Genomic DNA, 13,271 nt, shown 5'->3' with positions numbered 1-13,271 from the left:
ATACAGTTATACTAACTAACTGATTCAAGTTCAACATAACTAATATTACTAATATAATATAGTCAAATTGAATTACTAATACAATTATATAGTTATACTAATTATAAATTCATAATAACTAAATCATTGTAAGTCTATAACTATATTATATATATATATATATATTTAGTATCAATGTATTACTATATTCTTTAATATATAACTATTAACTATAATATATAGTACTAGTATAACCAATAAAAAAAAAATATAGTACTAGTATATATATTAATGTATTAACATTAATACATTAATATCTATTTATCAAAAAAAAAATATATTAATGTATTAACATATTATAAAAGTTATAGTATAAATTATAATATATCATATATTTGTAAATTTATAATAGTATTAGTATAGTTAACTTAATATGTAATATGTTAGCATTAAATCACTATAACTACATAGAATATTAGTAATAAGAGTATTAATATTATTTAATATAATATTACATATATTATCACTATCATTGCATATATTTATTAGTTATAGTATTAGTACTAGTATAGTTATTAGTACTAATAGACTAATAGTATTAGTTATTAATATTATATATAGTTACATATATTACTATTATTACTATTATTATTACATGATATAGTTACATATATAGTTATCACTATTACTAATAGTAGTAGTGTATTACTAATATATATAATAGTATACTATATGTATATATATTAAATATGTCACAATATAATTACATAAGTATTAAACAAAATGTCATTGAAAAAAAAAAAAAAAACTCATAGGGTGGACCGAACGGACCGACCGGACCGGACCAGACCGAATGGGACCGGACCCAGACCGGACCGTATGAAGTTCGGTCCGGTCCAGGGTGGGAAAACCCTGGACCGAATAGGTCCGGTCCGGTCCATAAAACCTCCTCGGACCGGACTGAATTCACCCTTAATCCTAATAGTCGGGTAATGATAAACTTACAACCCTTCATCACCAATAATGTATTTATTTTTCTTTTATTTTTTAAAATATATTTTTAATATCTTTAATTATTAACAAAAAATTTAAAAAATATATAATTTTATTTATAGTTATTTTCTTAATCATTAAGTAAAAGAAAATTTAAAAAAAAATTAAAAAGAATAATAGAATAGTAGTAAGGCTATCATTATTCAACTCTATGATATCCCAATCGAGTGGACCCAAACCCATATGATGTATTCATCCTGACTGTTGTTGTTGGTACGTACGTGCATTAGGTAATTAAGAGCATAATTAAGATGGTGATGTAATTGGGTAATTGGCACGTGGCATGTGATGTTGATGCAGGAATTATAGGTGTTGGACCAATATACTGTAGGGAGGAGGAGTAGTAGAATGGTCCCTTAATTTGGAAAGGGGTAGTGCTTGCCCTTTGTAGCGAAAGGATCGGAGCTCATTTGACTTGCCCTTCACAGGAAGGAAGGCCGAAGGGTAATGCATGAGCATGCGTTATAGGACAGTTCTTTCTATCCGTGGAGGCTCTGAAGCATGCACTCTCTAACTTTGTACCTAATATTCTAAGCTCATGCTTTCTTCTCATTTATCTCTCGTCCCTCTCCTCTCCTGCCCTTACCACCAACCCAGGCCGCTCCCATACCTTGGCTTGGCAGACTTTAAGGGTTTTTATTTTTATTTTTTTTATTTTTGAAAAGTAGACTTTTATAAAAATTAATTTCGCCCAAAAAATAAACATGTTTTAATAGTTTTTTTATTCCTGCCCCCAGCAACCAAAAATAATAATAATTTGGAATTTTAAAGGAGCCTAATGCAATACAATCTTGTTTAAAAATTAATAACATAAAAATTATGACATTAGTTTTTAAATTATTGTTATATATACAAATTTTGATTTATAATTTACATTATATATACAAATCTAAATTAAAAAAAAAAAAAGTGATAACACTGCATAAAACATATCTAAAATTGCAGACCGTGAAAATATATGGTAATGCACCGACCTGTCTTAATCGTGGCCTAACTTTGAAGAACTGGAACCGAAGAAAACGGAGTGTCTCATGATCTGGTTCCATCCTAATTATGAGCCAAACACGACTCCTAATTATAAACCATACTTGAAAAGTGCATAAGACGGATGGGGTCAAAGTCGGTAAATTAAAGATAGTAGATTTTCGGATTATGCACTCTAAAACGCTCGTTGATTGGGCTGTCGTAACATTCCAAATGGAGCCCTCTCCATGATCTGAAAAAGAAAACAGGAAAATTGCTCGTCTTTCATATTTATGGTTAATTGACATGGCCTCATCTCAAATACGATCACACACTTGTTGCATAAAAGAATCAAAATAGAAATGAAAGAAATCACATAAACATGAGCCACAGCATTCTTCCAGTTCCAGGCAAACGAATAAAATTCAAAGCAAAGCTAAACTTCCAGACAAATTACGATTACTTGGGGCAATCTCAAATTAGAAGTTTGGACCAGATTGGCTTTTAAATTAGCTTATCAAAGCGACGGAACAAGAGCTCGAGTACAGCAGTGGACAGTTGTATGCAAATCTGGAAAGAGAATCAATTTGGATTTGGATTTAACAGTCCTATAACACTTTATATCTACAAACATATATAACCCATGCGAATGGACATAGGAGCATTGCTATATCGCAGCCTGCAGTTGATCTTCCCATCAAGGTTCGCCAACGGCTCGTCCGAACTTCAGGAGTTACTATTCTCTAGGTTCCGGAAAAGCTCTGGTAGATGGGCATTGGTCAGCTTTGTCCTCTTGGTGATCTCGTGCTTCTTCTTCTTTGACTTCTGCTTTGAGGAAATGCCATGAACCTCTGACCGGGCCCTCCTTTGAGCAGTGTTGGTGGCAGGTTTCATCCCGTTCTTCTGTAGATCCCTCTCGATATCTATCATATCACGAGGCAGTTCAATTCCCCGAAACAGCTGTTTGAGGTCATTATCCACCTTAAGGGGCAGCCTGGGATCATTTGGGTAAGCAATGTCTTCCTGTGAATCGAAGTTTGATAGCAGCCAAATCTGACCCCAAGCTTTCAAAGCCTAAAGGAAGAAAAAAAATTCAACACATTTTTATTGCCTAAAGGAGGAGAAATAGCTAATAGTACCAACGTGTAAATAATGTTTCACGTTATAGGCAACTAGTCCATTACCACCACCATAAGCTTGTTTTGTTGAAAATTGAAGATGCTTTTGCTTTTAAGATAAATGGAAAATCAATAAAAGAAGGAATTTCCTCAGAGCTGAAACAAAGAGCAAGCAAGATAGACAATAAAAGAAATTGGAAAAAAAAAACAAAACAAAAACAACTCTCCTTTTTTAAAAAGACAAGCAGCTAGAATAAGTGGACGTAACAAAAACCAAAAGAAAATCAACGAGTAATCGCCTCACTCCCAAAATTCACCTCCAAAGCCACACTTCCTGTTTTTGTAAGGAAAATGTACTTGTGAAACTAATCTAATCTAACATTTAAAGGTATAAAACATATAGATATTTCAATGGCTTCTTATCGGAAGGTAAGGGATGGCCAAGAGGAAAAGAAAGGCTGGATTACTTGTTGCAGTGAAAATGTGTCGCAGAGGCAAATTGGTTGCCTGTCCTTTTGATCTTTTGTTTCTTCGTATATGTAAATAGTTTGGGGAGAATGGGTTGGAGTTTGACTGGGCCGGAAAGCAGAAACAATGGTTAGGGTTAAGCTGGGGGTTTGCGTTGAAAAGTGTGAAGTAAGAAGGATACCAGTGGTTAGGTTGGGAGACATGGCTTAACTTAAAGAGCAGTGACGAATAGGGGGTGTGTTAAAACCCTTAACTGTGAAATGTCACTTGAAGTTGCAGCCATCTACTCATCTATTAAAAGTCCCTAGTAGCAAATATTGACTAAAATGACTGCACCAATTGAAAGCTTCCTCTTGGTCAAGAAGTATGAGAGTTTTGTCCCCTATGGCTTCACCTATAAGAAGAGATCATTTGCTGAAATTGAAAATCATACTCACTGCGGTGAGAGATCAAGGCAGGGCTGTGGGCGAAATATAGGTTCTAGGGAAACCCAGAACAGAGGGTAGGGGTGCTACCCGCACCATACGGTGCGAGGTAGCCCCCTCCCCGCCACCCGCCCCCACATCCCCGGGGCGGGCGCTAGGCGGGGTGCGGGGCGAATAGCCAATCCACCCTGCTTTATTTTCACTTCAAATATTAACTATATTTTATTATTTTAAAAAATTATTTCTAGATCTAAAAGTGATGAAAAATATATATTTTTAGATCTAAATTGTAAATTTACGTTTTGTAAATATGACTATAATTTAAAAATTATGTAATTTTTAAATTTATTAATGCATATTTTGTGTAAGTTGTAGTGTAGTAGTTTTTAAACTATATAGTTTTTAAATTTGCTAATGTATAATTTATGAACAAGTCTAACAAATTGTAATATATATATTTATATATACACAATTTGTAAAATATAAATATATATATTTATATATATAAACATATATTTATGTTTTTGTATATATAAATATTTATGTTTATATAATATATATATATATATATATATATAGGTGAGGGCGGGGCGGGGGAAATGCAAGGCAGGGTTGGGCCCTCCCCGCCCCTGCTAAGGAGACTAGATGCGGGGCGGCGTACCCCGCCCCGTCGTGCGGGGGCGGGGCGAATGGGGACGGGATAGCGGGGTGCGGGGCCCCGCTGCCCACCCCTAACAAAGGGCCATTTTGAGAGATAGAGAGTTGTTTATGAGTGTTTGTAATTTTATACAAACATATTGAAAATATTGAGTTTCTGCTTCAGTAGAGGTAGGCAAGTTGCCGAACCACTTAAATATTGTCTCTCCATCATCTAGTGTAATTTTTGGACAGGCCAGAGGCGCGACAATTGGTATCAGAGCTCTGGTTTGCATTGTCCAGAAAAATCAAGTTGATCGAAATCAACTTTTGACCACACAATGATGTTTCTTGCATCAAGACGAATCTGTTGCCGCAAACGGCATCAGAAACGGATGCCGGAGGAGCCCGTACGCACTCCTAGAAGTCAGAGAGTGCACAGATGCGCCTAAATCACATTAGAGGAAGAAGACGAGTAGGAAACACGCTCCCATGCGCCCCCACTCACGGCTAGAGGAAGAAGACGCGTGGGAGACACTCTCCCATACGCCTCCACCCACCACTGTAGCAGAACACTAATCTAAACCGTCCAAAAGTCATAGATCGATTTTGGGTTAGAACTAAGTCATTTGGAATCCAATTTCAACGATCAAATGGTACTTTCTAACTATTTTGATCATTCCGGAATCATCCGTATGGTGAAAATATTGAGATTCACCATCGATACTTTAGATCTGAATTGTTCATGAGTTGTAGATCATTTTGGGCTTGATCTATGCCATTTAGAGTCTAATTGCGATGATCAAATAGTGCTAACCAACTATTTGGATCATTTCAGACTCATCCATATGGTGGGAATGTTGAGATTCACCATCGGTACTTTCAATCTAAACCGTCGATAGTTGCAGATCATTTTGGGCTAGATCTACACCAGTTGGAGTTCAATTGCGATGATCAAATAGTGCTAACCAACTATTTGGATCATTCCAAACTCATCCGTACAGTTGGAATGTTGAGATTCGCCATCGGTACTTTCGATCTGAACCGTTGATAGTTGCAGATCATTTTGGGCTAGATACGCCAGTTGGAGTTCAATTGCGATGATCAAATAGTGCTGACAAACTATTTGGGTCATTCTAGACTCATCTGTATAGTGAGAATATTGAGATTCGCCATCGGTATTGTCGATCTAAACCGTCGATAGTTGCAGATCATTTTGGGCTAGATTTACACTAGTTGGAGTTCAATTGCGATGATCAAATAGTACTGATAAACTATTTGGATCATTTCAGACTCATCCATACGGTGGGAATGTTTAGATTCGCCATCAGTACATTCAATTTGAATCGTCCACGAGTTACAGATCATTTTAGGTTAGATCTACGCTAGTTGGAGTTCAATTGTGATAATCAAATAGTGCTAACAAACTATTTGGATCATTCTAGACTCATCTGTATGGTGGAAATGTTGAGATTCTCCATCGGTACATTCGATCTAAACCATCCATGAGTCGCAGATCATTTTGGGCTAGATCTAAGCCAGTTAGAGTTCAATTGTAATGATCAAATAGTGTTGACAAACTATTTGGATCATTCCGGACTAATCTGTACAGTGGAAATGTTGAGATTCGCCATCGGCACCTTCGATCTGAACCGTTCAGAGTTGCAGATCATTTTGAACTTGATCTACGCTAGTTAGAGTTCAATTATGATGATCAAATAAAACTATTTGGATCATTATGGACTCATTCATATGGTGGGAATGTTGAAATTCGCCATCGGTACTAATGATCTGGACTATTCATACTTTAGATCAGTTGTGGGTTTCATTGCAGCCAGTTGGAGTCGTGATGGACTCATTTGTTTTGGACTTGATCTCAGCCAGCTGGAGTCGTGACAGACTCATTTGTTTTGAGCTTGATCACAGCCAGTTAGAGTTGTGATTGACTAATTTGTTTTGGGCTTGATCTGCCAGTTGGAGTCATGACAGACTCATTTGTTTTTGGCTTGATCGCAGCCAGTTGGAGTCGTGACAGACTCATTTGTTTTAGGCTTGATCTCAGTCAGTTGGAGTCATGCTAGAATCATTGGTTTTGGGCTTGATGTCAGCCAGTTGGAGTCCAATGTTGTCGGACTCAGTTTGTTTGGGCTTGATTTAAGCCAGTTGGAATCGTGAAATTTGAGGAGCAAACTTCATATCATTAGACGATGCTGATTAACTTGTTATATCAGCAGGTTTTTGCAATCATACAACTCATGGAGCATAATGTTATTAAGAGGAGAACTGCAATTGATCTCATTGTAACTTTCTTTGAAAAGTCAGTTACAAATAATAAAGTGCAGATGAAGAAATAGTTCAACTTCAAAAAAGGTAAAAGAGTAATTCTGTAAAGAAAACAAAGTTGAAGTTTCTTAATGTAAGATATCTTATCCTAGATGAAGAGATGCACCGAAGAGATTCTGGCAAGATCTCGAGTTATTGATCCTGAATGTTGATAGTAAGGTCAGAGGCAAGTCAAGATCTGGACAACAGATGACTCGCTAGAAATTGTGGCAAGACAGGCCACAAGAGACTGCTAAAATCAGGAGAAAACTGAGAATGATGCTGTGAATATGGTAATTGAAGAAATACATGGCGTTGCATTTCTTGCAGTGCATAATGCTGTTAAAGACAGCTTGAAGACAACAGTCATTCAATAGTGTTTTCTCAAAAAGGCCTGGAAGATCATGAATGATTTATTGGTTTTGGCTCGTGGTAATGGTCGTGTGAATTAGATGAGGAAGTTAAAGGAACTCAGTTTTACTTTTCCTCATCTAAACTTGAAGAAATCTCCATAGACCACGATATGAAGTAAAGGTGTGAGAGATGATAACAAAATGTCAGATGTTCTAGGGATATCTACACCTAAAGTTGATGATCACATAACTGCCAAGACGATCAGACCTCCATGGTGGTTACTATCTTAAACTATATCCTGCTGAATGAAGGTAGTGAACTACGGTATGAAGAAAATCTTGCAAGAATGGAGATTATGCAAATCGAAGTTAGCAGAGACTGCACACAAGATGGGCACATCGACTGAAGATAGGATATGTTAGCAGTAGGATGTGGAGTTAGTCGCCCGGGTCAGAGATGGAGACCTCAGCAATAGGTTCTCTGATATGTGTCAAGGTCTGTGGGAGACTATTGATTCCCAGTGTAGTGGGAGATGTGTTGCCCTATATAGATGTGTTGATTAAGGGCACTGTACGTGATGAACTAAAGTTATGCATCACTTTAATTAGTCTTCTAACTTGAAGACATGAGCTGTAAAATTGTAAAGATGATAAGGAATCATGTTGGAGATAGAAGCTAGCATGTTGAGAACCAGTCTCCAAGTTGGAGATTGGTGTGATTGTAGGATTATGGAGCCTGGTTTTGAAAGTTGTAAAAGCACCAGGCAGATTGTTCCCTCGACTGTGGCTCGAGCAAAACTTAGTTTGCTCAAGGTGTGCATGAGTGCGAACTCATGGACTCAAGAGAAAGAAGAATCCTAGAGAGTTGAGATTGTGCAGTAAATCACTTGTAAATCTCCTCTGAAGAAAATCCCTTACAAGTTCTATGGATATAGACAATACTGATGCATTTGAATATGCATTTGGAGAAGCATTTGGACATCCATTTGAAGACGTACTTGCAGATGCATTTGATAGTAGAAATCTCTCATGGCTAACAAGCATTCCAATGAGGGAATGCAATCATTTGAAGGATGCAACCGTTTGTAGCATCCTAGTATGACACACTTGGGTGGAGGGGGTGATTGTTGGAAATCCCCCAAGTGTGAAATGTCACTTGAAGTTGCAGCCACCCACTCATCCACCGAAAGTCCCTGGCAGCAAATATTGACCAAAATGGCTGCACCGATTAAAAGTTTCCTGTTGGTCAAGAAGTGTGGGCGTTTTGTCCCCCATGGCTTCTCCTATAAGAGGAGATCATTTGCTGAAAATAAAAATCATCCTCACTGCGGTAAGAGATCAAGGCAGGGTTGTGGGTGAAATATAGGTTCTGGAACAACCTAGAACAAAGGGCAATTTCGAGAGATAGAGTCGTTTATGAGTGTTTGTAATTTTGTATAAACATATTGAAAATATTGAGTTTCCGCTTCAGTAGAGGTAGGCAAGTTGTCGAACCATTTAAATATTATCTCTCTATCGTCTTGTGTGATTTTTGGACAAACCAGAAGCGCAACAGGGTGAATGTGTAGCAAAGGAGGATCTGGAATGGTCAATGGAGGTCCAGGTTTTGTGCTTTTTACATTTTTTTTTTCCCTGTCTTAATTAATTCAACCCTGTTTTATGGAATCCAAGCCTCGGGTTGTATGCACAGCCACGAAGGGTTCTTAGCAGATAATGAATAAGGAGAAAATTAACTTCCAATATATATTATTCAATTAAAATATGCTAAATCATGATGTCAGTAAACACTAACTTAAGTTTACAGGTTCCTTTCACCAAAAATACAAGGGTGGGGTAAAATTATGAATTAATGGTTGGTTTGAGAGAGGACCTCCCGAATCCCCATTAAAGATGACAATGAGAAAGTAAAGATGCATGATAATTACATTATACTCATCCACGTAGCTAGGCTCCCTTCTGCCCTGACCCAGCCCCTTTCTCAATATAATTCATGGATATGGAAGATGACATTCGTTTCACTTGATGAGTATAATGTAATTATCATGCATCTTTACTCTCTCATTATTATCTTTATATGCGGTTAATTATCTATCCATAAATTTATTTTTACTTTAGTGATTTCAGATAAATTTATTTTTATCTTCACTTTAAAAAATGAACCTTCATGTCTTTATAAAAGGTTCAAACAAAAAAAGTGAAGACTGAAAATTTTCAATATCTTGCAAGCTTAGCGGCGCACTGAATTGAAGCTAGCATTGAACAAGAACAGTTCAAGTTGAGATTTTCAACAATTATCTCTAGTTTTTTCTTGGGAATACATAAATGATCTACAGGGATTTTAATACAAAAGCAAATCATTGGATTTAATAATGGCTCTTTGTATACACACACAAAAAAAACTCAAGTGTTTCTCATTGCTACTATCTAGATGTGACTCATAATTTTCAACATCAACGACATTGTCTAGTCTCATTTATTTAACAGAATAATACAGTTTTTATGGATCCAAATTCCACAATAGTATCCATTACTAGCCAAGATATGTCATAAATAGATTTATAATTGGTTTACCCATTTTGAAGACTTATGTAATGATTAATTGCTTATAACCAAACACCAAGCATTCTATATAAAGCATTAATCACTATTATTAGTTGAAACCTAACATAGAAAAATTTATCAATAATTTACCTCTAATAATTAATGACAAATCTCAATCTCATTGGATTCATCCAGTGTTAATGATGTGCACATTAATGTTTAATGAAACTAGTGTCGGTAGTTTTGAGTTATAAGTGTCTGCTTGATAAATATTCAATTTTTATAAATTGACGTAGTTTGACATTATATGATATATTATAATTTTTTTTATTTTAAAATAAATTTAATATATGATATCAAGACAAGTCAATAATAAATTTATTTTTACGAAATCTCATCATAAATGAATCTAAGAACTTCAAAAAAAGAAAGAAAAGAAAAAGAGACTTTGATAACTCAACATACAATACTTTTCATTTTATTTCCCATTTTTGCATTTTTTTTTTTTCCTTTGTTCCATCTTACCTTTTCTCTCTTCTTAATTTTCATCCCTTCCAACAAGCTAATCTTAAAGTTTACGGTTAAATAAAGTGTGTATCCACATGGCAAATTCACCATGTGATGGCTGTGCATTTCATTTGCACACTACAAGAAAAATGGCCTTTTACGACTAATTTATAGAGGCGAAAAGATTATTAACAACCAAAATTGGTTGCTAATAGTCTTTTCGTCGCTATAAATTGGTCACAAAAGGCCATTTTTCTTGTAATGGCAGTAGCTTTTGAAGATGTATGATACTAAAAAGTATACATTTTGATCATACCATTCTCAAAAATAGGATAAATATATTTTTTCTTATAAGTAATATGGTTTCAAAATCACCGAGATAAACCCATTTTCTTCTAGTGAAGGTACGATGGGTGTAATTCTTAATTATTATTCCGAGTTAGATAATTTTATATATGAGTAATGTTAAGTACATGACTCAAATAGATAAGTTCCATCAAGTCTTTTATAAAAATGTGAGTGTGAGAGGTATTCAACAAATAAAAGTTTCTTTTTTTTTTTTTTAAACTTTTTCTTAGTGTCATCCACGTTTTTACAATGAACTTACGCGGAATTTGTCTATGGAGACTTTAACAAATCATTTCTCTACATCCTCAACTCATCTGGATCAAGACCATCATAAAACTTAACTACTCATCATGTGCATCTAAAACTTAAAAACTGATCATCATCCAATATATATATACGATCGAGATCCAAAATACATTGAAAGATCATAGTACTGTAAAATGCTGGCCGGCCGGAAGGGAATTAAGTGATATCGATCCAGTCAATTTATTGCTAATTAATTCAGCCATTCCTCAATATACTCTTTAAGTAGTAGTACTACTACTTCCAGGCACATAAACACCGTCCACCACAAGATCATGCCCACTCACAAATTTATTACATGCAAGAAACAGCACAGCATCTGCTACGTGTTCCACTTTCAGCGAAACCCCTTTCAACCTCGCAAATGGCTCGTACACCTTCTCAAGCTCTTCCGCGCTCTTCCCTCGCACGCGGCACGTCAATGGCGTCGCCACCCCATTTGGTGATACGCTGTTCACCCTAATCCCGTGCTCCCCTAGCTGCTGGCTCGCTGATCGAACCATCCCCAGCACCGCGTGCTTTGTCATGCAATAGTCCGTCCGAGACTTCAAACCGTGGCTAGCCGCCACGCTCCCCGTGCAGACGATACTCCCCCTCACGCCTCCTTCAACCATCGCGCGCGCGGCGTGCTTCACACACAACGCCATGCCACGGACGTTGACTGCAAACAATCGGTCGAATCTTGAAATGTCGAGCTCAAGGACGGTTTGTTCGGAGGAACTTAGAATCCCAGCATTGCTGAACATGATGTCTAGCTGCCCATATTTCTCGACGGTCGATTCCACGGTCTTTTTGACCTGGTCTTCGTCGGAAACATCACAGTGCACGTAGCTGCACTTGTCTATGCCAATGGATGAGGCAACCTGTTTACCCAGTTGGTCCTGGATATCGGCGATCACCACCATGCTTGTGCCATGTTGAGCGAAAAGGCGTGCGGTGGCCTCTCCTATGCCACTTGCGCCGCCGGTGATTATTGCTACCTTGCCCTCTAGGGATCTGTGGTTGGCCACTGTGGAGTCTGTCATTGTAGACCACAAAAAGAAATGGGCAGACTGATCATGCACTAGTAAGCGCTGTGATTGCCTTATCTTATGGACCGTGCTACTGCGATTGACAGATTTAGGCCCGAACTTGTCCGAAATTGTTTCGTACGATTTTATTTCATTTTATTATTATAATTTTTTTAAATTTTTATATAAAATATAATAAATAACTTAATTTTTTAAATTTTAAAATAATAATATTTTAAAATATTTTATTTAATTTTTATATAATATTTTAACTCACTATTCTAAAGGACACCTTAAACGAGAAAAATGACCAACAACTATAAATGTATTTTTTTTCGTTTCGTCAATTACTTTTTTTTATATACTTTTTTCAATATTTTTAAAATATAAAAAATACAAATTTATTAATAATCACTTCTTTAATTATTAAATAAAAATTTAAAATAAAAAATAAATTAAAAATTCAATCGATCAAACTATAATCATTTTCTTTATCTTATTTATGCATTTCAAGGAAAATGGATATCTCAGAAAATTGTCATAGTGGTTTCGAGAAGATGACCATTAGTTGGCAATCTATAAAGGTACTTTTCTTTTGTATGTTTGGTAGAATTATATTTTTGTAAAAAAGAAATAAAAACGTCCAAAACGTGTGATGTATATGGTGAAACGCAAAGTCACCTAAAAATATCCCATCTATTGTGAAACGCAAAGTCACCAAAAAATAGTAGAAAACTGTAGTATGAGCCCCACTACCTATATATGTAGGGGTGTAGGGAGTTCCATCCGGACTAGAAAAAGCGATCAGTCCTGTCGGAACCGAATGGTACCAATATATATATATATATACATTTGTGATAGCAATTAAATAATTATTTTTTAAATATTTAAATTGTAAATAAGTATAAATAATTTATGTATAATAAAATTATTTAATATTTATTAATAAATCTATTTTTTTTTTTAAAGATACTTATCAATTTGAGAATTATATATAGAATTACTTTTATATTTATAGGTGGCCTTGGTCGACCACCCACGATGAGTGGTCAGATTAGGTCGGCAGCCGTCATGAGTGGCTATGATCACTGGTGCCGGCCTTGGTCGACTTCCCATGAATTATGATGAGTGGTCAAATTTTGTTCGCTTATGGGGACAGAATCGACCGAGATCATTAGTATTGATTTATTTATTTTTATTTTTATTTTTATTTTTATTTTAAAATTAACTAATATGTCTTTAAAT

At 35.8% G+C, this 13,271-nt stretch overlaps 2 protein-coding genes across 2 annotated transcripts; both read right to left on the bottom strand.

Moving 5' to 3' along the window:
- Positions 1-2,350: 2,350 nt before the first annotated feature.
- LOC122280687 lies at positions 2,351-3,856 on the bottom strand. The gene is made up of 2 exons (XM_043091669.1): positions 3,581-3,856; positions 2,351-3,069 (listed from the first exon to the last, which is right to left on the bottom strand). The coding sequence occupies exons 1-2, from the start codon at positions 3,782-3,784 to the stop codon at positions 2,722-2,724; spliced, it is 552 nt and encodes a 183-aa protein (XP_042947603.1). The 5' UTR covers positions 3,785-3,856; the 3' UTR covers positions 2,351-2,721.
- A 7,222-nt stretch (positions 3,857-11,078) lies between these two features.
- Positions 11,079-12,101, bottom strand: LOC122280686 ((+)-cis,trans-nepetalactol synthase NEPS2-like). Its single transcript, XM_043091668.1, has one exon. It carries the CDS (start codon positions 12,039-12,041, stop codon positions 11,238-11,240), a length of 804 nt encoding a protein of 267 aa, XP_042947602.1. The 5' UTR covers positions 12,042-12,101; the 3' UTR covers positions 11,079-11,237.
- Between the last annotated feature and the right edge of the window lie 1,170 nt (positions 12,102-13,271).

The sequence above is a fragment of the Carya illinoinensis genome, chromosome 11 (genome assembly GCF_018687715.1).
Source record: "Carya illinoinensis cultivar Pawnee chromosome 11, C.illinoinensisPawnee_v1, whole genome shotgun sequence".
In the NCBI taxonomy this organism is placed as follows: domain Eukaryota; kingdom Viridiplantae; phylum Streptophyta; class Magnoliopsida; order Fagales; family Juglandaceae; genus Carya; species Carya illinoinensis.
The sequence above is the reverse complement of the archived record's forward strand: the minus strand, read 5'-3'. Positions and strand labels throughout refer to the sequence as shown.

Bases quoted from the DNA above. Each gene is read 5' to 3' on its own strand.
- LOC122280687 (XM_043091669.1), bottom strand. From the start codon at position 3,784: ATGTCTCCCAACCTAACCACTGGTATCCTTCTTACTTCACACTTTTCA. The intron at 3,070-3,580 runs GTAATCCAGCCT...TTCTTCCTTTAG, and splicing joins ACACATTTTCACTGCAACAA to GCTTTGAAAGCTTGGGGTCA.
- LOC122280686 (XM_043091668.1), bottom strand. From the start codon at position 12,041: ATGACAGACTCCACAGTGGCCAACCACAGATCCCTAGAGGGCAAGGTA.